Source organism: Physeter macrocephalus, chromosome 9 (genome assembly GCF_002837175.3).
Source record: "Physeter macrocephalus isolate SW-GA chromosome 9, ASM283717v5, whole genome shotgun sequence".
Taxonomy (NCBI): domain Eukaryota; kingdom Metazoa; phylum Chordata; class Mammalia; order Artiodactyla; family Physeteridae; genus Physeter; species Physeter macrocephalus.
The window spans coordinates 83,302,525-83,329,799 of NC_041222.1; the positions used below are offsets into that span (position 1 = coordinate 83,302,525).

The 27,275-nt window shown below is 36.2% G+C and overlaps 2 protein-coding genes across 5 annotated transcripts in view; one reads left to right on the plus strand and one right to left on the minus strand.

The window, feature by feature from the left end:
• The window catches only part of CENPP (centromere protein P), a 242,670-nt gene that overhangs the window by 120,254 nt on the left and 95,141 nt on the right, over window positions 1-27,275 (plus strand). The window lies entirely within an intron of this gene.
• ASPN (asporin) lies at window positions 3,657-25,372 on the minus strand. Of its 2 annotated transcripts, XM_007111294.4 has the most exons (9): window positions 25,098-25,371; window positions 21,540-21,589; window positions 17,965-18,237; window positions 14,817-14,929; window positions 12,456-12,669; window positions 11,294-11,404; window positions 7,689-7,782; window positions 7,160-7,298; window positions 3,657-4,872 (listed from the first exon to the last, which is right to left on the minus strand). In XM_007111294.4, the coding sequence occupies exons 1-9, from the start codon at window positions 25,142-25,144 to the stop codon at window positions 4,675-4,677; spliced, it is 1,239 nt and encodes a 412-aa protein (XP_007111356.1). In that variant the 5' UTR covers window positions 25,145-25,371; the 3' UTR covers window positions 3,657-4,674. The 2 variants fall into 2 exon arrangements, with proteins under 2 accessions (XP_007111356.1, XP_007111357.1); XM_007111295.4 differs by lacking the exon at window positions 21,540-21,589 and having other exon boundaries at window positions 25,098-25,372.

The following is a 27,275-nucleotide window of genomic DNA, read 5'->3' on the forward strand; positions in this document are numbered from 1 at the left end:
CTTTTTATGGCTGAGTAATATTCCATTGTATATATGTGCCACATCTTCTTTATCCATTCATCTGTTGATGGACACTTAGGTTGCTTCCATGTCCTGGCTATTGTAAATAGAGCTGCAATGAACATTTTGGTACATGACTCTTTTTGAATTATGGTTTTCTCAGGGTATATGCCCAGTAGTGGGATTGCTGGGTCATATGGTAGTTCTATTTGTAGTTTTTTAAGGAACCTCCATACTGTTCTCCATAGTGGCTGTATCAATTTACATTCCCACCAACAGAGCAAGAGGGTTGCCTTTTCTCCACACCCTCTCCAGCATTTATTGTTTGTAGATTTTTTGATGATGGCCATTCTGACTGGTGTGAGGTGATACCTAAGATCACTTTTTTTTTTTTTTCTTTTTTTTTTTTTTTTTCTAAGATCCACTTTTGAGACGTGGATTTCAGAGACCTTCACATGAGACATTATGGCTAATGTTTAGAAATGGATGAGATTACCAGGGGCAAAGTGAAGAGGCCAAAACAATATTGGGGAACACTAGCCATTAAAGAGCAACCCTGGTGGCACAGTGGTTAAGAATCCGCCTGCCAGTGCAGGGGACACGGGTTTGATCCCTGGTCCGGGAAGATACCATATGCCATGAAGCAACTAAGCCCGTGCGCCACAACTACTGAGCCCACGTGCTACAACTACTGAAGTCCGCACGCCCAGAGCCCACGCTCAACAAGAGAAGCCACCACAATGAGAAGTCCGCGCAGTGCAACGAAGAGTAGCCCCCAATCACTGCAACTAGAGAAAGCCCACGTGCAACAATGAAGACCCAATGCAGCCAAAAATCAATAAATTAAATAAGTAAATTTTAAAAATAAATAAAGTACAATGGTACGTCTTAACTATTTAAAAAAAAAAAAAAGAGCAACCTGAAAGGCATGATAGGTGGAAGCCAAGTTAGCAAAGAATGTCCAGGAGGAAGCACTGTCCACCTTTTTATAAGGTTGATCACTGACTAAAAAATTAGTGTGTCATCGTGGTTAAAAGCCTGGAGCCAGCCTGCTGGGATCAAATCCTAGGTCTGCCAATCTTTGTTTTCCAATTTTCACACCCCCCAAAAATAGGAATAAGTAAATGTAGCTCCCTTATATGGTTATTTTTTTTTACACTGTATATCTTAATTTTATTTTTTTTAACATCTCTATTGGAGTATAATTGCTTTACAGTGGTGTGTTAGTTTCTGCTTTATAACAAAGTGAATCAGCTATACATATACATATATCCCCATATCTCCTCCCTCTTGGATTTCCCTCCCATCCTCCTTATCCCACCCCTCTAGGTGGTCACAAAGCACCGAGCTGATCTCCCTGTGCTGTACAGCTGCTTCCCACTAGCTATCTGTTTTACATTTGGTAGTGTGTATATGTCCATGCCACTCTCTCACTTCGTTCCATCTTACCCTTCCCCCTCCCCGTGTCCTCAAGTCCATTCTCTTCATCTGTCCCGAGGTTCCTTAGAACCTTTTTTTTAGGTTCCATATATACGTGTTAGCATATGGTATTTGTTTTTCTTTCTGACTTGCTTCGCTCTGTATGACAGACTCTAGGTCCATCCATCTCACTACAAGTAACTCAAGTTTCGTTTCTTTTTACCTCATAGGGCTATTGTGAGGATTAAATGAATAAATGCAAGTAAGGCTTTTGGAAGAATGTCTGAAAATGTTCTTTACATACCACCTATTACTATTAAGTATTATTCATATGGTACAATTTGGGGGAAATAAATTCAAGAGAATTAAGTCAGTTGCAGTAGGTTAAGGACCATGTGAGTAGAGAAGTAATTAAGGCCAAGGTAAGATAATTCTTTTCCCAAAAGATGGAATTATAAACAAAAGAAAAATAATGCACTAGTTTAAGGAGGAACAAAATTGATTTAGGAAAAAAGCTTTAGTTTTAATGACTTCAAGTGATTTTCCATAAGTATTATAGTTCATGAATTCAATGATCATTTTTCTTGTAGTATTTGGGAGGAAATAAGGATAGATGGTCATTGAGATTTTTTTTTTTCTACCTTGAAGTCCTTAATAAACCCAGTAAGTTGTAGTAATTCATTTGTTTCCAAACTTTAATGGATTTCGAGTGGGTAATATTTTGCATTTACCATAAAATGGGACTGTGACAGAAGCTTTAATGCAGTTTTGGTTGCTTATGATTTTTATTAGTGATTTGTGTTTTGCAAACATATAACCAAAAATGGTTAACAGCTGTGGGGTGAAAAACACAAACATTAAATACAGGAAATTAATTGCAGTGATTTCAGGCATCATTTCCAGTATTTAAAAAATTTTGCTGTCTTTTCTTTTTAGAAAAGGTTAATTTAGCTACTTTAAGCTTCTCTATTCAGATCATAGACTAATCTATTTAGATGATTCTAACCTTAGCACTAACCTTATGAATTTAATTTAATTTCAAGAACTGGATTCTTACAATTTCAGTGAACATTTCACTTCTACTTATGTTCTTATAAGTGGCATGATGTCACAATTTTATTTTTATGATATATTGTAGAAAAATGAATTTTAAAAAAGAAAGAAAAATGAATTTTATTTATTAAAACTATTAGAACTTTAGAACATTTTAATTTTAGGATGATTATCATTGTTAGGTATTCTTCTGTTTTTAAAGGACTTCTTAATCTTTAATTTTTCTTGCAGTAAATTATTGTCCAGTGTAAAAGTTATGCATGTTTCATGAATCTTTATGGTTTACAAAGCATTTTCGCATATACTTTTATTATTCGGTTCTTATAGCAACTTATTTGATCAGTGTTCTCATCCCTACCCTTTATAGATGAGAAGACAGGTTCAAAGAGATTGTGATTTGCCCAAGACTATAAGTGGAACTGGACTTCTGTGTATGTTTTTCCAACTCAGAGCTCTGTATCTCTGGGCTTTTTCTGTTACATCACTACTGGTGCTATTATTTTAATCACACTTTAATCTTGCCCCTACAGTTTTACCAAACAAAAATACTAACTATTTTGTTTCAGGTTTCCAAATTTGTGTCAGAATTTAGAAATTAAGTAAATTATCTATAAAGCAGTAGTTCTCAACCAGCTGCAATTTGGCTCCACCCCTTCCACCGGGACATTGGCGTTTTGGGGAGAAATAGTTGATTGTCACACTGTGGGGCCAGCATGCAAGTGCTCCTGGCATCTAGTGAGTAGAGACCAGGGAGTTGCCAGACATTCTGCAAAGGACAGGATACCACTCCCCACAGAGAATGATCCAGCCTAGAGTGTCAACAGTGCCAGAGTTGGGGAACCTCACTGTGAAGAGGAAGACCTATTTACCCATTCTTGACCTGGATATCCAGACCCTCCACCCCATTTTACATATCTGTAAGGTACTGCTCTCCCCAAAATTATTTAAAGTCTAGTTTTTGAGGTGGTTTACCATAAAGGTGATTATGTTTCATGGCACAGGTATAATTTGGGATATTTCGGTACTGTTATTAAGAATAAGCATTAACACTTTACTAACAATGTTTTAGTAAAAATATAAGAGTTTTATGAAAAATAGTTTATGTTCCTGAATGGGAGAAGAAAAATTAAACCAAAGCAAAATATTTTATTTCAAACCAATATTTTAATGTTTTCCTTATTTTCTAGTTTTACTTATGTTGAACACCAACAAAAATATACATAAGTACTCTTAATTTTTATACAGAGCTGTGCATTCTGTTTAATGCTCTGCCTATTCTGTTATACCAGGTGTGTTTTTCAGAGTTATCCAGTTTGTGCATATTTAAGGAGACAGTTTGGTGTAGAGTTGATAGTATCCAGTCTCTTCCAACGAAGGTCTTACAAAGGGACATCTCAAAAATATTCCTTAGCATTGAGGTGACAGTGTTATATAACCTAACAATTGACACACTATTAAAAGCTTATAATAACTGATAATAAAAAGTGTGAGATTTTATATAAACACTCACTATGCATTTCTATAGAGGTTTTATAATCAGGTAATAATAGTTAAAAAGAAAAGCATGTGTTACAGCTTGAAAAAAGCTGTTATGAATAGCATCTGTTGAGTTGGTAATAAACACTTACTGAAGGCTTTATTATAAGGAGTTTTAAACATAAAGACAGTAAGGCTCTAAGGCATGAGAATTTGAATAAGATTATATCAAACCATACTTCAACATTATTAGAAATATTACAGTAATACCCAAGTTTTTAAGGATAATATAACATACTTTTTATATAACCGTATTTGCCAGTTTTCTTTTTCTAATAGCAGATGAAAGAGCACAAAGTTTGTTAAGTCAAGCATTCCATTTACAGTACAGTTCTTTTTTAAATGCACTTGATAACAAAGTGTTAAATACTGAATGTCTTATTTTTTGTTACTGAGAAAGAACATTCAAGCATGAGATTTATGCAAAATCATTTATATGTAAAAGGAAACTGCAACAGATACTTATTTCCTTTAATCCTGATGTATCAATAGTTTTTGCAAAATTCTGTTGAAATTTTTTGTCATATAGTAAGTCAGTGGACTTACCACATGGGAATAGATTTTTTGCTTATGTGCATAATACCACCATTTTAAACAGAGTTCAAGTATTCCAAATGTAACAATTTTTGAATTTTACATTAAATGGATATCACTAATTACTAATTATTACTTTCTGAAGTTCCCAAGCTGAACACTCATTCTGCTCAAAACACAACGAAATGTTGCAGGTTGTACTTCCCAATACTTCACTGGGTTGTTGAATAAACTTATTGCACTGTATAAAGACTTCTTCATCTTTGGCACTGCTGGGCAGAAGTCATTCACTCCCACTTTCGTAATTGAATTAGAATGAAGGAAGATTATCTGTTGAAGTGGGAAAAGAGTGGAATAAAAATACATGATAAATGTAAAAAGAAGATATTCTGTTTATAGTTAGCATTTGTTCATGGGTTTGTCTCTTTATTTTACACTGATTTGAATATATTTTGCTTAAAGTATATGTGCCTGTTTATGCCTGTTAAATACTTATTACAAGGACGCAGGCTCCTGTATTATATACAAAAGTGCTGTATGTGTGAAGTGTGGCGTAGGACTCATGCCAGTGCCCAGGGCACACTGCCTGGTCAGCACATGCCACTCTCCTCTGTCTCTGTCTCTCTCTGTCTCTGTCTCTATATACACACACATGCACAAACACACACGCACACACGTATAGGTGTGTGCGTGTGTGTGTGTGTGTGTGTGTGTGTATGGTTACTTCAGTGCCATATTTACAATAATGTGTTTTAAACGTATTAGAAATGAGCAGAAGAATGAAATTTAATGCTGTAAGAATGACTTGCAATATGAATGTGAAGAATTTTTAGCCAGCATTTTCTGTGATCAAAGGGAGAAGTGTAGAGCTGCTTTTTTGTAAATTTTATAGAAAAATATGTCTATCGACATCTTAAATATGTATCTGTAATACAACATCAATAGTTGAATTTTTATTTGCACCAATGGATAAAATACAATTTTATAGGCTGTGTATGTGTCTTATTAAATTACTACTCAGAAAGAATGGACAATATAGGACCTTCCCTTCATTCCCTTTAATAGCCCTTTAAATTTCTTCTTTGGATTTTGTTGGCAACTGAGATTTCTGGGAAGTAAAAACAATCTACTTAATTAACAGTGTTTTGGCATATTAGGAAGAAGGAGCCTTTTGATGGCAAGGTTAAGATACCAGTTCTAGCCGTAGTTACTTCTAGATTTTGCCTTGGTGAGATTGATCTGAGCCAGTCATGAGAACTGTAGGCACTGCTAAAACCTCTAGTTTTCTGTTGGAGTCCCTGCTGCCCTCTATTAATCTTGGAGATTTTGTGACAGGTGCATTATATGGTTTCCTGGCAGCCCAGCAGCAGTGCAAGATGTAGTTTACCACAGCATTGACCTCATTGAGAATGGGGAACAGTGCTGGACATGAATGTGTTTGCTTGTGGACATCCATTGAATTGTATCCTTATGACTATGTGTTATAATTCTGTTCATTTTTTAAAATGCTAGCAATAGTATGGATAGCTTTAAGACACCCAGAAGCTGGGATCAGTGTTGTGGAGTAAAGTACTCAAAGACTGGACAGCTTGAGGGAGGAAAGACTTTGGTCATGCTCAGTGGTTAAATAAACATTTAAATGCAGCATTTGAAAAAATCAAAGCAAAAGTTATAATCTTGAAATGAGCATCTGCCTATATAGCACATCCATTTTGATGGCTTCTGTTTCACAGGCTTCTATTTGTATAGTGAACAAAACTTGTTTAAAGAAAAATTAGAAAGAAATATAGAAGCAAGTGGCTCAAGGCCCAGTTTTGTTCTCAATATGTTTTTCCTTGGAAGATGAGGAATTGTATATCAAGGAAAGCACATGAGAAAAATGGACTGAGGTGACATGAGATTAAGTAGGGATTCTTAATTTGAGGTCCACAGATGGGAATCAGGAGGATCTGTGAAACTCCTAAAATTATGTGAAAATATTGTCTCATTTTTGTTCTTGGGAGTATCTAAAGCTTTATCAGATTCTCCAACAATTCTGTGGCCCCTTCCAGCTAGTCAAGAGTTGCCAGATTAGAAGGAAAAGTTTTCTAGTAATGAAGAACAAGAAATGTGCGCCCTTAATGCTCCAAATACTGACTTTTGATTATATATTCTGGCCTGAGTTTTTAAAAAGCATGCACACTTCTAATGTGGCACCACATTGATAGTGAAAATACCTGGGACTTCATCCACATGCTCTGCCTTTGTGAAATGTTTCCAGAATGAAAGATTATATAATTCTACTTGATTTCCTCCTGACCGGTCCTGCCTTTACATAGCCACTGCCACCCCAGAAACCTGAAATTAGCTGTGTCCACACCTTCACCACGGTGGCCTTAGCAGTTTCAGTAGAAGAAGCAGAGGGATGGACATGGGTACCTGAGTGTTTTAGCTGATATCTCAATAGAAACTGGTATTCTAACACTCTCCTTGGCATAAAACACCTCGGCCAACCTGGAGGGTCTTTAGGGTGTGAATTACCATTGCTACTTGATTGGTCTTTGCTCCAGATACTAATATGTTTCATAAAAACAAAGAAAAGTACTAATATCTGCAAAACACAAGTAGAATGTTTTACCTGGAGGTATTTCAACTCTTGTAATCCTGAGGGGATTTTTTTCAGTTTATTGTTTTCCAAGTGTATTTCTCTCACACGTGGTATGTTAGCAAGACTTCCATTTTCGATATCTGTGATTCTGTTGTTTCCTAGACCCAGCCTAAAAATGACATAAAATGCATCAGCTCTTGAGCAGATAGTATGATACACTTAGCTGCAAACACCACAACTAAGTTAGAAATATTTGTATATATGTTCAGAGAAAGGTATTTCATGGTTTCCTTTAATAACCTATTTCAGTATGTAACAGCCCTCTCCTCCACTGTCAGAAAATTTTCTGTCTAACGTATATGCAACAAAAGGGACATTTCGAAAGTGTCCCTTTTCTCATTCCACTTGCTGTCCCTCTTCCATTACTGAGACAGAATGATAGCAGTTCCTTCTAGTTTTCCCTTAATTTTATGTCCCTGTATACATTCTCCAAGAAGTTTCATTAATATCTTCATCATATGGACTACCACTTCCAAGTTAGGATTTGGGGGATGTTTACCGTTGCAGATCTTTGTATCGTTTAAAATCCTCTAGTTCCACAGTTGAAATTTTATTATAATCTAAATGTAGCTCCAGTAAAGTTGAAGGTAGTTCTAGCGATAAGAAAAGACATATGTATGTTAGATCAGGTTAAGACCAAGCCCTATTTATTATTTGTTTACTTGTTAAGTTTCACATTATAGGCTTAGGCAGTTTGGGGGGAATCTGCTTTTTTTTTTAACTTTTTATTATGGAAAATTTCAAACATATACAAAAATAGAAACTAGTATTATGTGACACCATGCTGTTGCCCATCTTCAACAATTATCTCCATTTTTCCAATCTTGTTTCATCTACGCCAATAGTTATTTATTATTGATTTGTTTATTGACTTGTTTTTATTTATTCATTTATTTTTTTGCTGGAGTACTTAAAATCAAATTTCACACACATCATGTCATTTCACCTGTAAAGACTTCACTAGACATCTCTAACCCATAAGGTCATCTTTTTTTCCCCTTACATAACCATCATGTTATATCACATCTAACAAAATTAGCAACAATTCTTTAATCATCTAATATTCCTCTCCCTAATGATCTCAAATGTATTGTTTTACAGTTGACTTGTTCAGGTCAGGATCCAAATAAAGTTTACAGGATATATTTGGGTCTTATATCTCTTTAAATCTCTTCTTCTATTACTCTTTTCTTTTTCTCCTTCTTCTATTGATTTGTTTCAGATATTAATTTGCTTGAGATACTCCTTTGTAGGTTGGGCTGTTGGCCTCCACATAATATAGTTTATCATGGTTTCTAGCCCCCTTATTTCTTATGACCTGTAGTTAGATATAGAGACCAGATTAGATTCAGCAAATCACTCTTTCATCTGACGGTCTTTGCACTCATTCATTGATTACTGCTACCTAGATTTATTATTTCATTCAGAATGGGAAAATGGTGATTTTCTGATTTTGTCATTCATTATTCATTTATTAGGTGAGATTGTTCTCTAAAGAATTTTCTTTCATTAATTATTTACTTACTTTATAATACAGTTTTTATAGAAAAAGCAGCATAAATGCTTGATTTTTTTTCAAGTAATGAATTAGTGCAATGCCCAGAGGTGACCAATGAATTTTTTTTATATCATTATGAACATATGGATTTTTTCCCTGTTTGATATGTTTGCTCCACTGCAGTATTTATTCTTTTCAATTAGTAGTAGTTTCTGCATAAATAAAGAGAAGCATCTTCAGTGCCACCTGGCACATGGCAGGTACCTTGTGAATGTTTGCACCTTCTCTTCTCACACCTTCATGTTCTGACCCCAGCCCTCCCCAGATTAACTGAAGCTGGAATGAAAGAGACTAACCAGAAAATTCAGTCAGATCTCATTTTATTAATCCTACACATAACATATTATTTTTCAGTCAAAAGTTCTTGTTAGCTAGCTAGGAAATGCATTCGTTTTTCAACTCTTGCTAAAACATTTCCTTATTTTATTAGTAGTAAAGACTGTTGAAGGTAAGTTCTGTCTTCAAAGACCTTAAACACTAATTGAGCAAGTCTATCATGTATACAAAAATCACTAGAAAAATATTATAGAGTGTGCCAGTCTATTCTAGAATATGCTGTAGCAAGTCAAAGACGAGAAATCTCTGTGCATGTTGAGTCAGGAAAACTTCTTGGAAGAGGGTTTGTAGAATTTAAGGGGACTGTCCTCTCATATGGATTTGGGTATTTTTATACCTACCCTATCTTCAAACAGGTCTCTCCTCCCCTCAACACAATGCTATTATGTAACAGAATTTTCCAGATGAATAGGAAGGAAAACAGTTTCACTCTTCTTATGTTAACTTGTCAGGTCTGGTAAGAACCCTCTGGACCTTGGCCTAATTCATCCTGTCACAATGGGTAGTGATGATTGAATTATAACATTTGGGCAGTCAGCCTTAACATTTGAGCAAATAAGTCATAAAAACAAAAAACTGGCTTTTGAATGTCATAAGGATCTTAAAGCAGTAGTTATGTAAATTTGGAGATTTGAAATTTAAATTTCTAAAGACATAAAATGTTCCTTTAGACTTTGGAAGAATCTTGAGAATTTCACGAGGAGTTAAAACTTCATTTTTAAGATACACTTTGAAACTTGAAGAGAATTACTCTCAGGATGTTTTGTAGTATAAGAAAGTTGCTGATGTAAATATAAAGAGCGATGATAACTGCGGGACCTCAGAGCTACAGCTCTGGGGTGGCGCCCTACTCTTCTGCTCCAGTATATCCTCTTATCCTCTCTGCCTCTACTCTGTCCTGTCCTCTTCCTCTTCCTCCTCACTCTATGTCAGCTTCCAGCTTATGAAAGGGATTTTATTTAACTTGTTAGGTACAGTATGTATTTTTGTTGTTGTTCTAAAGATTAGAAGGTAAATATAATATTTTAGGTTTCTTGTAGAAAAATAGCCATCTCCTTGAAACCTAAATTAAGGTTGTTTTTAATTGTGTAGTTCTGAATTAAACTGATTTTTTCTATACTAAAAGAAATTGTCTTTCTACTTTTACTTCAGATGATTTTCCTCCTAAATGAAAGATTAATAACAGCAGCTTTACTTAATTAATAATAGCAGCTTTGCTGGGTCTTTTAAATTATCAGCATATATTTGTTTTGTTAATCTTCTGGATCATCTGAGTAGTAGAAAAGGGGTTATGGTAAAATAGAAGAAAACAGGTTATTGCTGCTTCTACTATGGATACTGAAAGACAGGGCTGTTTGAAAGGAAAATGTGTTATTAATCATAGGGTTATTTCTGATCCAGGTGTTAGCATAGAAGAGAGAACTTGTCAGGGAGGAGGAAGTTGTGACCTTGAGCATGGGTTTGGAGAAAGGCAAATCCAATCTAGTTAATCATCAGGCTGGGAGCTTAGAAGTAATGCATTAGAAAACTGGTCCAGTAGCAAACTTAAGAAGCATTTTACTTTGAGGCACCAGCTTCAGCTCATATGATAAAGAGCACAGTGCTCATTCTGTTATTGGTTATGTCACGAGAGAGCGTTTACTATATGCCCAACATTGTCTTCAGATCTTTCTGTGCATCAGCCCATTAATCTGCACAGCACCCCTGTGTAAAAAAAATGAGGTATAGAGTGCCTTGCCCAGAGTATACACCTATCCCTGCCAGAGCCAGCGTCTGCCCCAATCCCTCCTCACAAGCCCCACCCTGAACCACTGCTGCAAGGCTGGGAGAAAGGTCTCTGGCCCTGTGCTTCTTCCTCTGCTTTCTTCTCTACAGAATTCTCACCTCTAACAGACACTTCACAGAATGACAAGTATAGATGAGTAAATGTTAGGAAAGAGACAGAAAATAAAAAGTTCTTTGCTTCTTAATGTTTGTTCGTACTGGGAAAAAAAGATTCTGGTTTCATACTGTCAAAAAAAGAAAAAAGCACTACATATGGCTCTTGATGTGTACATGAGAAAACACTAAATTTCATACTACACTGACCAGATATACTGGTAAAAAGGATTCTAATTGCAGTGTGGTTTTGACAGTGTGTACACTTTACAGCCTTACATTTAATGGTCATTTTAAAATGACAATTCAATAAATACTGTATAAATACAAACCTTTAGGAATTGAGGTCAGTTTTGCTTCTGCAATTCTGATATGAAACACTGTTACCCCTTCAAATGCCCCTGGTTCAATCCCATTGTTATCAAGAGGGTTTGCACTCATTTCTGTGGGGGGAAATTATATAATTTAGCATACATATGTTGTATGTGAAGGAAACTCACAATGCAGAGATGCGCGTCCCAAGAAAATTCTAAGTGTGAGCATTATCTTTCACTCTCCTTCACTCAGTATATCTGTTTCTGTGTCTATCTACTCTCCTTTCTGTCAGTCTCAGAAAAAGACTGCTTTGTATTACATAGGCTGGAATATATAACAGCTTTACTATTTTGCTTTGAATTACTAAGTCAATAACTTACTTATCACTCTTCAACCATGATCATAATCAAGGTTTCATTATAGTAATGTAACATAGGAAAAAAGACCATCCTTCATATAATTCAAAACCTTCGTGTTTTCCAGTGTACATTTATTTATTTGTCACCTAAACTTTTAAAATTGTAAGTCAATTAGAAATTACTTGATTAACAGAAATATAACTGAGGAATGCCAGAAAGTAAAGCTATTTGGTAAAGTGCCAGGTACTTGGTTGAATTAAATGAGTAAATAAATGAATGAGAATATTGGTTAGGAATTTTGAATGGATATAGCAGGGGAAGATGGCATGGTTATACCATGGGTGTTAGAAGTAAAATAGTGTGTAGAATTGGAAGTATACAATAAAAACGCCTTAGCTGAATAATCTTCAAAGCAGATAATGAAAAGTTAGATGTACATTCCAAATAATATCTGAATCAATGTTGTCGGTTGTATTTGAGTAGTTTTTACAATACATTAAAAATGATACCTTGAAATTAAATAAGAATAACAGATTTTAACCAATTAAGTGCAGTCAGAAAACAGAAACCACACTAAGGGATTCTTGAGAGTGCAGAGTGCATGTGTATTTATATTGCAAAAGGTGTATTTCTTTAAGTGCTATAAATTTTGTTTGATACTTTCATTGATTTATGAATGGCTTATCTAGGTACAGCTTATTAGATTCAAAAAATTAATTTTGGAAATTATCAGTCCTAAAGTTGTTAATGATAATAAAGATCTCTACATATGCATATTGCTTATAATTTTAAAATGTTCCATTTATTTGCAAAAACTTACCTAGCACATGTAAAGAATTCATTCCTTTGAATGTCTCCTTTTGTATTTTCTTAACTTTATTGTCATGAATTCTGAGTTCTGCTAACGATTTGGGAAGATTAAGTGGTATTTCACTTAGTTGATTGTGGGACAGATATAGCCTTCGCAACTTCTTTGTGGTTAGAAAGGCTTTGGGGTGAATCTTTGTTAGTTTGTTGTTGTTCAGAATCAAAGCCTAGATAAAGCATAAAAAGTTACACCATATCAGGAAGTGGATTTGATTTACCAGTATTCTACAGTGATTAGTCACTCATGGAAATCAATGTAAATTATGTCATTCATATACTTTATTAACCATGTAAATAATTCTCCAGCCCAATCTAAGCTTAAAAAAAAAATTTTACTACTGAGTTGGAACAGTGCAAAGCTTTAACGATTGGTTTCACACCTTTGGTTTGTCTTTGAGTAGGTGACACGTGTTTAAGGCTCCCCTCTCCCATTTCTGTTCGTGGAAGTGATGGATAGTATTATCTTTATCTTATCTTTTTAAAAAATTAATTAATTTATTTATTTGGCTGCGTTGGGTCTTTGTTGCTGCGTGGGTGCTCTCTCTAGTTGCAGCGAGTGGGGGCTACTCTTCGTTGTGGCGCGTGGGCCTCCCATTGCGGTGGCCTCTCTTGTTGTGGAGTGCAGGCTCTAGAGCACAGGCTTCAGTAGTTGTGGCTCGCGGCCTCCAGAGCGCAGGCTCAGTAGTTGTGGCGCACAGACTTAGTTACTCCACGGCATGTGGGATCCCCTGCATTGGCAGGCGGATTCTTAACCACTGCGCCACCAGGGAAGCCCTCTTTATCTTATCTTAAAAGCTATTCACTCTACAAAATTAACTTCAGTACACAACAAATACATTTTTGCATGATTTTATCTACTCTTAAAACCTCACCTCTGTCTTGTTTACTAATGTTTACCATTTTCCCCAGAATAGAGGCCTGTAAGAATAAACTCTTACAAAGTACCCTCAGCATTCTGGCATATTTTAGACACTGGGAAAATGGTAGTAGTTTCTGGAGAATGACTCAACCTCTTCTCAGTTCTGTGACTATTTCTTAGTGCAACATGGCAGCACTCTTCAGAGAAGACACAACCTCAGAGAGTGAAAGAGCTTAATGCAGCCTGAATCTTTGTTCTCCACAGCCAAGCCCTTTGCAACATGTTGAGGGTTCTGACTGCAGCCATCTTGATCTGCTGGGGTGCGGAACTTCAGAACCAAAATTGGGAAAATCCTTGGTAACCAGGGCTTGCCACTCACCTAGTAACTATTTTCAAAACGTGCCAGATTTTGCAGAAACAATTTTCAGTGTTTCACAAGGGCAATGGCATTCCTAGGATTTTTTATTCCTCTCTGCTAATCTGGATCCTCTCATTCTTTCAGGGAGCAGCTCTAGATTATTTCCTTTTATGATTTTTGTCCCCGGTTCCATTCTACAACAATCTTCCCATTGTTTCCAGAATGACTTAATATACGCCTTTCTGGTATTATTCACATTGTTGCTGTTTCACAGAAGAAATGCAAATACTTCTGCAGTTAAACTCCCTTTACTTATTATGTTTACTGGTTTCACCATAGGTCCTTAGTGTCTCCTTTTTCTTACCTTCCTTTCAGACACATCACTACTTTTAACAATTTCAACTGAGATAGGTTAAGCCTAGAAGAATTTAAAATACATCTTGTTACCACTGGTAAAAATATACTCCTTTCTGTGTGTGCCGCACACCCCATGTCTGTGACAGTGTGGAATCAGGCTCTCCCTCAAACCCAGTTTCAAATAGAATTAGAAATTTTACCTGCTAAAATCTAGAGGCTCAAAATGCTAAATAGAAAAGTAAGAATCTTTTAAATCTTAGAAAATTAAAATATTAATGAGTATAGTAAAGAAAAGTTCTTTTTCATCTTTAGAGATCTAGAAAAAAAGCAATACCAGTATATTTAGTCAGTTATGTTATATTGCACATGCTGCTGTTAGAGCTTTGTGGGTTTGGCTACTGCTTTTCTTACATTGTACACTAATGAGTTCCTGAAAATAATCAGTTTTATTATTTTAGTGTATAATGACTATGATTACCTAAATAGATCATAAGGACCACTTATTTGAATTCTTAGGCCGCTGCCTTTCCACCTGGCTGTTATTCAGTAAACATCAGTTGAATTAAATTATTAATTGAATTAAATCTATAATTTTTCATTAACTAGACCACTGCTGAATAACGGGGATTTTCTCACTCATCATACACAGAAAAGTAAGACTTGTTTACACAAACACAAATACAAGCAATCATTTTAGCAGTGACAGAGATTTTCACTTAAATATTTGCATGTATTCTTACATAAAGTGAGATGAGTCCTTTAAAATCATTTTCTTTGATTTCCATAATTTTATTGTTTTGAAGGTCAACCATTCGGGTATCAAATGGAATATTGCTTGGGACAGAGGACAAACCTGAGAAATAAACAAACACGTTGCATATATGTTATATGCTAAAGATGAAATTGCTGATATGATAGAAATGTGCTTTTTTAAAAAAATTCATGGTTACCATTAAGTAATAGATGACTTAACATGTAACAGATGACAAAAACATTGTACTTTGGAAAGTCCTAAAGATCTTATCAAGTAACTTTATTTTTACAAGGTGACTAGCTGTTTCTAGCTATCACCGTTCAGTCTGCTGCAATGTGACATTAAATGGAGCTAAGTTGGGGGGTTCTAATATGACTACAAGGAGGAGACCTACAGCTGAGGCACAGCTTCTGCTGATGGACTTTTGACTAAAGAATATTAACATTCTTTGCAGATTTTCAGGCAGTTGTAGTGCTAAATTGGAGCCTGTGGGTTTTGATCATTTTAAGAAGCATCAACATGTAGAAAGTTGTGCTTAGAAAATAGATAAATTATTTTCGTGTACACTATCAAAGACTTTACTACCCATTTCCTTTAATAATGAGCTCCTCTAATTAGTCGTAAATTATTTGATTTACGAAAACTTATTCATCCATAACATATAATTAACATCTAGGTGTGTAGTATACCTTTACTGAATTTATCACCCACAGCCTTAGCTCTTTTCGAGCTGTGTAGTCTAGTAATAGCTTTCTTTTCTCTCATCTCAGCAGCTGCATCTTCCTTTTTGTGTAGGTACTCAGTAAATGTTAATTACATTATTTAAAGACTTAAATGTGTTTTTCCTCTCTTAAACAAGCAGAAAATTGCCAGGAGCTGTATGTGTCGCATTTCTTCCTTACTTTCCTTGCTTCCCCTAAATGGCTGAACATGTGCACCTCTGATTGTTGTCAGACATTCCATATGGTATATATGCTTGACGAGCATGGGGCTTTCTTGGTTTTCCCCAACATTTTATTTTTGAAATGTTCAAACATACAGAAAAGTTTAAAGAATTTTACAGTGAAAATTCATATTCCTTTTTATCCCATCAACATTTTACTATACTGTACTTACTGTCCATCCATCAATTTATCTTTTTTATGTATTTTAAAGTGAGTTTCAGATATTACTACACTTTTAGTGGAGCCATCCTTACTCCTGAAGAGTAGTATTATATTTAATAGCCCCAAATTGAAGAATTCAGTATTGAAATACTGTGACTATCAACATTCCACTTGACAGCCCTCAATACTTTGCCCTTTATAGTTTAAAATTGACAATTCTTTTACGAAGTTTGATGTAGATGGAAAGGGGGAAAAGGGGGTAACTTGATGGGTTACCAAGGTAACAGCAGTTTTGTTAGGAGATTACTTTGGTTTTAGAAAATGAAGTGGAAGTTCTTATAGGAAGGTAGAGGTTCTGCAGACAGGATCTAGTAACATAAACTTTGACAAACCTTCCCCTACCCTACCCCTGATGAATTTGGAAGCTCTGAAAAAAATTTCATTTCCTGAGGGAAAAAGATTGTTAAGTGTCCTTTTCATCTTCAGTTGTCATGGGGGACCACTATATGCTGCTAACAGTGCTGTGTCATTTTAAAGGTATGTGTCATACTATTACAGATATTCTTGGGTGAATTTTATTTAGATTTTTTTCAAAGCTAAATGTTCAAGAGACCATGTAAGTAAAACACTATTTGCAACCAACTGTCTGTCATGAGGCAGTTTGGTTTTTCTCATTTCTTTGATGACAGTCACATACTGGAGCAGAGCTATGCAGTGTTTCCTTCAAGGTCTTTAAGTTGAAGTAGATGACTTTGTGCTGGAGTGAACATGAAGGCCATCACACAAGGATGGTGTGTGCTAAAGGTGAACATCTCCTTAGTCAAAGTCTTACCTAGAACCAACCCAGTTTACATCCAGCAGTATCAAAGTAGATATATACATTTTTATCCTGATCTTTGTTTAGCAAAGTGTTTTCTCAGGCTTCAACTCTACAAATTGATGATAGTGAAGTTTTTTCCTGCCTGTGATGCAGTTTAAAAACGACAGTACCAAAAGAAAAAAAAAAAGACCTTCCGATACTCCCTAATCTAACCTTTTCTCACACCAGGGTCTGTTTTAGCTTCTACATTTCTCCTTCCTGCCGCTCTTCCCGCAGTCATTCTTGCCTGTGCTTCCAGACCAGCAAACGTTGTTTGCATCTTGTCATCTCTTTCTTACAAGAATGCCAAAGGTAAAGCTTAAAACCCATTTTTTCCTGGCCTGTATATTCCATTAAGACTTTACCAGCGATTCTAGCTCATAATAGTATCCCCTTTTTTGGATGTTTTTTGTTCACCTTTCTCATTATGTCCCATAATAACACATTTTTTTAAAGTCTCTGGAGTTCACTGTAACAAGCTTTGACTATTGCCACGAATGCTGTGGCAGTAAGAAATAAATCTAAAGCTTTCAGAGGCACTGTCTGCTCATGTGCGCTCTGGAAGTGGCCTTAATGGGCCTCCAGGTCCAGAATGGGAGAGCACCTTCATTAGAAGTATTAAAAGAATAAAATGCTCAGCAGAGAATTACACATTTTTAAGAGACTTTAGAAAGTGGTTTTTGGTTCAGCCATTTATTTTCTAGATAGTTTTAAACCCAAACCATTCAAAACAAATAGAGTATTGTCTTTAAAATGTCTAGATTAGAGATTTCACAAACTCTATAACCCATTTATTGTTCTGGTTGGGCAACTTATTTTGTTATGGTAGAATTTTGCTAGGAAGCACAGTTTCAACCAGCTGACACTCTATAAGATGAAACCACAGTGACATCTATTCTCTCTAAAGGAAATTAAAATGTAATACTGATTCAAATTTGGGAAGAGAAGGAAATGTTCTGTATATGAAATTTCCATTGTTTTCCTCTGATTTTCTGGATTTTTAAAATAAGTTTGGATGTACTTTGGGGTTTGTTATACTTTTCAAAAATTTAAATGAAAAATTCCTTTACAATCAGCTGATTTTTGAAATTTCAGTGAGGTCTTTCCCTATCCTTTAAATTTTGTCAAAACGACATTATTCTACAAAACAAGTTGACATGTGTCCTTACCTAGATCAGAACAGTGTACAACTCTCGAGTAGCATTGGCATCCAAATGGACATGTTGGAAACAGATCGAATGGGAAGAAGGGGTTAATTGGCTCTCTTGTTGGAAAAAGAGAGTTGTCAGCATCACCATCACCTTCGTCTTCCATGTCCTTCAGCATCATATTCTTCAGTGTCAGGTACGAAGAGTGAAATAAGGGTTGGGCAGAGCACAAAGTCAAGAACACTAGGAGCACATACTCCTTCATGTCGTCCTGTGTAGGGGACCAATCTAGAACTAAGTAGACATTGAGGATTAAGTTAAAGTTTAAATAAATACAGTTCCTGCTGCTGTACATTTCTCAGAGTTGGCAAGAGTACAATGAAATGGCATTCTAATTTATTACTAGTGTGAGAGTAAGTTTATTAAAAGTTTTTGGAAAGCAGTTCAGCAATATGCATTGGAAGCTTTATAAATATCTTTATTTTTCATCTAGCAGTTCTACTTTTGGCATCTAGTCTCAGGAAACAATTCTAATGTGCATAAAGGTGTTCATCAGAATCATATATAATATCAAAAAAATTAAAGATAATACTAATGGTTAAAGAGAAATAGTAAAATAAAATAGGGTATATTTATTCCATGAAATACTTTGGAACCCACAAAATGTTTGCAAAGATATTTAAAAATATGAAAAACTTTTTTGAAATAAAAGAAAATATAAAAAATCTATACATAGTATACTTACAAACACATACACACACAAAACCTGGCACAAATATACCTAATTGATGATAATATCTGGATGGTGGAGTCATGAATTACTTGTCTTTTTTTTTTCTTTAATTTCTATACTGAGCAATAAGAACTACATTTATACTTAGGAAACTAATAAATGTTTTTAAAAACAAAAACAGATTATCATACCTGACTATTTATTCCTAAAATCCTTCCATTGCCTTAATATCTATGTCACTTTTAAAGTAAAATCCTTCATGTCCCCTTAGTACATCTGGAAGTTTTCTTTAACTTCTCTCCCACCATCCTCCCCAGCCTCACTCTCAGAGTTGGTTACTTTTTCCAGAGTGTTATTGGATTTCTTCCTTCCAATCTGTTCCATTATCTAATACCTGATCCAAAGCATCTGAGGTCCAGGCTATTCTTTTTTACTCATCTTTCCACTGAGTTCCTTTTGTTTAGTTTTTTTGCAGGGAGAGGGAATGGGGTGCTTTCAGTTGTATTTTTTAAAGCCCACACAAAACTGGAATGTACGAGTGAGAATCTTCTGAGAATAGATTTGTTGTCATCTGATGGCGGATATTCCTACAGGTATGTTTACTTAACCATCAACTTAACCATCAACTGTGAAACATACATTCTTTGTAATTTTCAAAAATTAAAAGTATTATGATATCATCTAAAACAGACTTATGCCTGTCTTCCCTTTGGGGCATGCAGTTAGCTTCACATAATGCCTATTGGTGAGGCTGTATCCTGGCAAGAGGGAGTCCACACCCAGCCCGGTCATCCAGCAGTGTAGCTGTCCTGCTATGCCTGAGCACCAGATAGCACCTTAGCCACAGAGGGCTTCTAGAGTCAGTCAGAATTGGTCCAGCCTCAGGAAGACTTGGCCCTCCAAATCCTTGAATTATGCCAGTTTCTTACAGTTTTCTAGAACCCAGAAATCAGCTTTAATATCTCTCCACAGCCTTGCTTTTTTCTGGACTTAAGAATCAGAAATGAATTAACTAACTTAATTAAAATATTCATTTATATATCTTTTAATCATCAGAGAAAGGTTTTTTAAAAAACCCTACTGTCATCAGTGATTAACCTGATAACTAACATTATTTAACTCTTAGAAATCTATATGGCAACAAGTACATTTTGCCCACTGGGCGGCTGGACATGACCAGCCTTATCAGGTTTCCCTATGAGAACTCACACTCAACTGTGCTAGGAAAGGGGAGATTACAGGACACAGAACAGAAAAGCTTTTATTTTTATAATCTTATTCTGAATCCCACTTCAGAACCACATCTGTCCTTCCGTCTCTACACTGCCTTGTGGAATTGTCAATTCAGTTTATTCTAGATACATCTCTCACATTAACCAGGACTGAGAGGTGCAAAGAGCTTCAGTGGCTTCCCCAAGGCCACATAACCAAATTGAACTGGAAATTGAGTTAGAGCTCATGTGTCCCAACCCATTCTTTGCATCTTCTGCTGCAACCCACACAGGAGCACTCTCTTTTATCTTCTTTTATCTAGTGGCCTCTGTCATCTCCTCCTTTCCCGCCAGTCCACATGTTGCTGTCCTGTATACATCTGTACATAAAGGAGTGCACTCACAGCTTTCGGAGGGTGGAAATGGGAGTGGTTGTGTGGTCAGATTTGTATGGTACAGAGAGAGATTGTGCTGGCAACTCAAGGGCCAGCAGCTTCTGTCAGCCGGCCCTGGGGACAGGCAGGTTACTATTCCAATCACCCTGGAATCCTGGCACAGGCACCTGGTTTTGGTCAACTAGGCTTCATTTCCAGGATCACTTTGGCACATCATTTCTGCTTCTTAGCTGCCTGCCTAACTATGCTCCATTATGTTTCTTGACCGTAGGCTTCTTTGTGGTTCCTAGCTCCTTAATGCTTGGTGTCCTGCCTTGCCTTGACTTCCACAATTCTCATTCTTGAGCTAATTTAGCTCTTGGTCCTTAGCAAAACCAAAGCTTGTCTCTGGTACCAATTTATTCTTTAAGATTGTTCTGCATCGCAGCTCTGTCTTCTAGGTCCATAGCTGCCCCTGACCTTATTTGACCTTGGTAGAGAAGTTAGTGAATTAAATGTCATTTGAGGTCATGTCTCTGGCTTTCTTTGAGGTTACTGGAGTTTTTCATTGGGCATTTATCAAGTACCCACTGTGTACCAGCCACAGGGTTAGGATACATAATCCATGAAGTAGAACATGTTTGGATGTTCAATGGACATGCTTCTCCCTATCCACTTCTCCCACGCTTCCTTGCCCAAAAAACAACCACAGCTCCTAATTCGCTACTCTCAGGTAAGTGTGGGATTGTTGTAAAAGTTAATACTTGAATGTCAGGTACGCTAATAGGAAAACTAAAAAATAAATACTCAAGTTAGTAAATAGAACTAAACTGTGGGTGGTCAGTGCTGGCTGTGTATACTCTGGCTCTAACATTTTGGAAGAATCTCCAGATGTGTGGTCCCTAGACTCTGAAAATAAAATTCTTCACCATAAGTTTGTGTACTCCTCATAAATCTCAGTTTACTATTTGAGACCAATAGAAATAAAGACATCTATAAAATATACATACACAAAAAAAAGGTTGAAATAGAATACACAAACCTAATAAGAGGGAGAGTGAGCTTATGAGTGAAGGATTATTTTCTTGTCTATGGTGCATATTTTTAAAATTATTATTTTGCTTTTTAAATATTTTAAATAGCAATCTGCAAGAAAACTGTCTTTGCTCTGGTCCTCCGTATACTTTTGCCTTTTCTTACCACTTCTAGAAACATTAGACAGTACAATTAAAGGTTTCCCATACACTGCCCCCTCAAAATTCAACCAACAGTGCCTACCTTCAAAATAGTCTGGAGCCACAATTTCTTGAGGGCTAGCACCATTTACTCTGGTCCATGGGAGATAAAAGAGTTTTAATAAAAAGTTATTTTTGAGTTGGTTGGTTGTTTGAGTTTCATTATTTTTGTAGAAACTTAAAGATAAATAGGCTGTAGCTTCCCCGTCTAGACCAGAAAAATCTATGTAATGCATAATATACCAGAAATATAGTCCTAAGAAAACGGTAGAACTTTAAAAAATACATATAACAAGAGGAATATGTTAGAGATCCAAAGTGGGAAGCCAGGACGCAATGTCTTGGCTTTCCCTGTAGCCTGGCAGCAGGGCCAGGGACTTGCCTTCACTCCTGCAAACCCCATTTCCTGCGGCAGTCATGTTGCCCTATGATTTCGGAGAGCCCTGGAGCGGGGTGCAGGCTGGGATGAGGGGGAGCAGAGCAGTTGTGACAGACTTAGAGGGACACTGGTATGAGGAGCAGAGCTGGGAGGAGAAACAGAAGATCAGTGCTCAGGTGAAAGAGAGGAAGAAAGCCAAGCATGAGGGAGGGGGCTTATTTCTCTTACATGTCCCCTCCAAAAGGGCTGCTGGTCAGCCTACCTGTGGGGTCAGGAGGCGCATCAGCCAGTGTCCCTCCCTTCCTCTCCTTTCTTACACTGATAAGCTACATGAGTTCCTCCCTGCCTTAGATAAGATGGTGACTCTGGCCTGCTATGTTAGCAGTGGCTTGTCTGTGGTAGTTGGGAAGCTTTCCAGTTGCTGGCTGGTGGGGGCAGCCACCAGTCATGCCCTCCTGGACCCTTCCCTGGTGAGTGAGAGAGGAGACATGTGGAAGCAGGAAATGTCATTTAGTTGAAACTCCCTCCCAGTGTTGAAGTTTCCTCCAGACATTGTGGACCAGATGGTGTGTCTGCTCTCTGATTGCATGACTCCAGTGAGAGGACTCAGGGAGCACACCTCCTCAAGAGGCATCCAGTTCCACTGATGTCCATCTGCGGTTGACAGGAAATTCTTTATATTGAGACCAGAAATGCCTTCTGTCACATTCTTCTCTCTGTGCTACTTCTGTCTTCTGTTAGTTATATGAAATTAACCTGATCTTTTTGCATTCTCTTATCCTGTTTACTTGAAAAGAGAAGTCAGGAGAACCTTGATTCCATGAGGAATTAACCATTTATTCCCTTCATTTGAGATGGCAAAGCCTTGATTAAAAAAAAACAAGTGATTATAGACCCCAAACCTTGCCCTATTCTAGTTAAGCAATTTTTTATCAGTAGAAAAATATTGGAATGTACAAGAGGGAACACTAAATAGCAATGTTTTTTCCCCATTATTCAGAGAGTGTAGAGAATATTGTTTCTCATTTAAATGATGACTCTTAGTTGTTTGTCTTATTTTTAAATTTTGCATTTATTAATATGTCTCAAGCTCTTATTTGTTTAGTTTTGGCAATATTTAGATTATGTTATTTTTAAAACCTTTAAAAATGTTTATGTCTTGTTCTCAAGAAAGCTCAGTATTTCCCTGATTTAGACGTTTTGCCAGAGTTTCTTACTCATGGAAAACTTTGAATTTTGGTTTCAAGTTTCTCTTACTCTGAATAATATTTGAAATATTATTTCAGTGCTACTGCTGTTATTACTAAGCCATGGCACATTAGAGCCAGGAGAGGCCTTTGAGACTTTGCTACCATGCCCTCCTTTATAGCAGAAGAAGCCAAAGCTGGCCTCCTCACTGCTGCATTGTCCACACTTCTGCTTGGCCTCCTCTAAATGGGTCTTATTCCCACAGTGACTTCCAGACGGTAACCAGACTCTCCTCAGAGAGGATGGGGTGAGAGGCTTGGCCACGTTCTCAGGACTGGAAATGTAGCTTGAGAAGTGTCTTTCTGAATTTACATAAGCTCCTATTTTCTGCTTAAATGTGCCACAAATTTGAATGGAAAATTTGTCTAAGTGAAATGGTATTTCCTCTCAGACACTATTATTAGGAAAATAAGTCACTGTGCTTTTAAATCCTATGCTTAAAGTTCTGCTTGGCTGAAATTCCTCTCGATCCACAAGTACCAATAATAGTTTTCAGTATATAAATGTGATATAACATGCTCTGTGTATTCGCAGAAGGAATCCAGACTAAATTCTGGTGTAGTCAAGGCGCAGCCTTGTAAATGGACAAGTAAATTAAACTTTGGAAACTTATTCACAGTACCTTTTTGTCATGGAAACTGATACTTTTAAAGCCTATGATTTCCTTAAAGAGATACTTAACTTTACCTTGAAAGTATAAATAGCAGCTGATTGAAGAACTTGCTGGCTGCTTTTCCTTTTAAATGTATTGTCCTTCATCAGTTTTTCAATGCATCTAGCAACCTAGCTACTGTCTTTAAAAACAAAAAACTCCTACCTCTTCATTTTTCTGTTGTTTCCTATGCTTCCTTACAACTTGTGCTTGTAAAGTTAATCTCTTTTGTCTTAAACCTCAGATCAGATATCTGAATATTCTTTTTAAATTAAGTAGTTGTAACAGAAGACTGCATATCCTCAATTCTTTCCACCACTACCCTATATGGCTAAATACTAAAAATATCAAGATGCTTTTACACGTGTGTGGGCTTATGATTTTTTTTTAAACAACTCGATTCTTGGTGGGATTTTTTAATTCTTTATTTTTAGAGAGATATAGACCCCCTCAGATTCTTTGTGACTTAATCCTATCTAACATGTGGCTACTGTTTATGGCTGCCACACCTCCAAATAGGTGAACAAGAAAGAATGCTGTGCTGTATTAGATTATGAGGGAGTAGAATATCAAATACATTGTTTAATTTGTTAAAATCTAATATTAAATAAAAAATTTACTTTGGGAGGGGACAAAAGAAATCTTTGTTTTACATTCTGACTGGATTTTGTGAAAAGAAGTTTCTAATCTTTCACATTGAATATAGGGCTAATTAAACTATAGCTGATAAATATTCTTTCTTAGAGTTATATGGATCTCCATTTTAACTGTCCAGTGTCATTTCATTACATAAGAATAAGGAATACATTTATCAAGGCAAAATATGAATATTCAAATATGTAAGTAAAAACATTTGAATAACTCGTATATTTTTAAAATACCTTAGAAAATATCATAGTTTCACATTTTGAAAAAATCTTTTACTGTTTTCACTTAATGTATTTGTAATATCCCCAAACTTTCTTATCATTCTTTATTAAGGTAATGTTATTTTCTTAAAAGAACATATTCACAAGATATTTGTTTAAATGATTTTAAAAATCAATCATGTTAACTTATATGGTAAAGTATAATGACAGGTTATCATTTAGCTATTTTAAAAAGTCGCAATTATGTTGAAAGTAAATCCATTATATGTAAAACATAAAAGCTAGAGTAATTTTAGATATGTATTTCAGTGCTATTTTTAAAGAAATTATACAGATAAACTTTAAACTATATTATATAATTTACAAGCATTTATGTTAATAACATTAATGTCCCCTTAGTATTGACTAAAACAATTGTACACTAGTACATGAAAAAAAGACATGAAAACATACCTTGTAAGAAGAGAGTAAGTTCTCTTGAAAGTAGAATTTTCCACCATGTACTACTTATCTATAACGTAAATGTTCTCAGCTACTATTTAAGAAGAAAATATGAGAAGGTATTACATTTAAAAGAAAAACACCCTTCTGCAGAGCCTGGTGTGGCTGCACCCTGGGTGACACTGGAATAAGCTGCTTCCACAGATTAGCCCATGTTAGTACTGAGAAGCGAGATTAAAACTTGTTACTGCTCATGTGTTTTCCATCACTGTTTGTATCGTAGCCAAGACTTCTAGCTAAACTCTAGACGTCTACTGGAAGATTCTGAAGAAAAAAAAGAGAGAGTTTAATAATTCATGGCAACTGGCCATTGAAAGTGCAGTCAAAGTCATTCAAGAAATACCTGATTTGAAAAAAATACTTTATAAAATTCTTAAATGAATGAATACTTATAAGTTACAAATTTAAAAATCACTCACTCTATATAGATTGACAAAATATTTATCAGTTTTAGGAAGGAATACTGAAAGAGTACATTATTGAGATGTAAACCCAATCTCCAGATGTACCTAAGAAAGGAGCCGTGCTGTTAATTTTCTTCTGATGACTGAAGCTTGTTACATCAAGCATACGTCTCAAGAATTTCTTTAAAAGCTTTTAGCCCTGCCACAGGCATGTCAGGGGAACTGCAGACCAGGCCCTATATAATGCTTCTGGTCCCAGCCTATATGCTGTGATACCGACACTGATGCAAGGATACAGGTGAAGCCTGCTTGGACTTTCACTTTTCAAGTGACTATCACCTATGACCACATAGCATTTAGGGAGGACATGGGAGCAGGAAGACAACATTCACAATTAGGCCTGAGAGAATGCCCAATTCCCACATCAATTAAGACATCATCCTTCAAGAGGACATTTTTCTAAGTCTGGGTACCTAAGTACTAGGTAACGCCAAACTAGCATCTTCATGACATGCAGATTTGGGGGCAGCCTGTTTGCAAAGCCTGTTTCCAGTAGTTTCTCAGAGTCTGGTCTCTTCCTGACACAAAGAATCTGACTGTCATTTGTTCCTGATTCCCAGAGAAATGGCACATGTTGAAGCAAGCCATAGCAAAAGTACTGTGCCTCCAATGTGCAGCACACCCAGCCCCCACTTAAATAAAATATACTTCTGTGGCCCTCACATCAGACAGTCCCTTATGCTGGCCTCTGCAGAGCTTTAGGCCTACCCTGGGTGCAGCACTTGAGGTTTGGCAGGCCTCCTGTTTGGTTATAATGCTCATGTTCCCATTTATTCAGTTATGTTTAGTTCAAAACATTTGTCTGTTACCTTGATGAATTGGGACATCGTGAGTGTTGAACTGGATTTTATTAACCTGAGCTCCATCAAAGCAGTGGCCATAAATGGGAAGCTCCTTGGGCAAAAATCTGTGTCCTTCACAGTGTTTTGTTTTGTTTTTTTAACTTTTAACTGAAGTATACATTACAAAAAAATAAACATTGTAATGGTACAGCTCAATTAATTTTCACAAACATCTAATCAAGAAATCCCAGCACTCCCGGACCCCTCAGAATCACTCTCTCTTTAGAGGAGGCCGCTGTCTGACTTCAAAAGCCATAGCTTTCTGAACTTTATATATACAGTGCATTCTCTTCTGAGTCTGGCTTTCTTCATTCATCGTTATGTTTTAGAGATCCATCCAGGTCATTGTGGTTAGTTTGTTCATTCTCATTATAAGTATACCTTCTTGTATTGCGCTTCACTTTATTGCATTTCACAGATACTGTGTTTTTTTACAAACTGATGGTTTGTGGCAACCCTGTGTCGAGCAAATCTATTGGTGCCATTTTTCCAACAGCATTTGCTCACTTCATGTCTTTGTGTCACATTTTGGTAATTTGCAATATTTCAAACTTTTCCTTTGTTATTATATTTGTTATGGTGATCTATTATCAGTGGTCTTTGATGTTACTACTACAACCTGCAGAAGGCTCAGACGACGGTTAGCATTTTTTAGCAATAAGATCGTTTTAATTAAGTTTTGTTCTTTTTTTTTTAAGATAGAATTATATTGCACACTTAATAGATCACAGTATAGTGCACTGGGAAACCCATAAGTTTGTGTAACTTACTTTATTGAAATATTTACTTTATCACAGTGGTCTGGAACAAAACCTGCAATATCT

Bases quoted from the DNA above. Each gene is read 5' to 3' on its own strand.
- ASPN (XM_007111294.4), bottom strand. From the start codon at position 25,144: ATGGTGGAAAATTCTACTTTCAAGAGAACTTACTCTCTTCTTACAAG. The intron at 21,590-25,097 runs GTATGTTTTCAT...CCCATGGACCAG, and splicing joins ACTTACTCTCTTCTTACAAG to AGTAAATGGTGCTAGCCCTC. The intron at 11,405-12,455 runs GTAAGTTTTTGC...TTCCCCCCACAG, and splicing joins GAATTCTTTACATGTGCTAG to AAATGAGTGCAAACCCTCTT.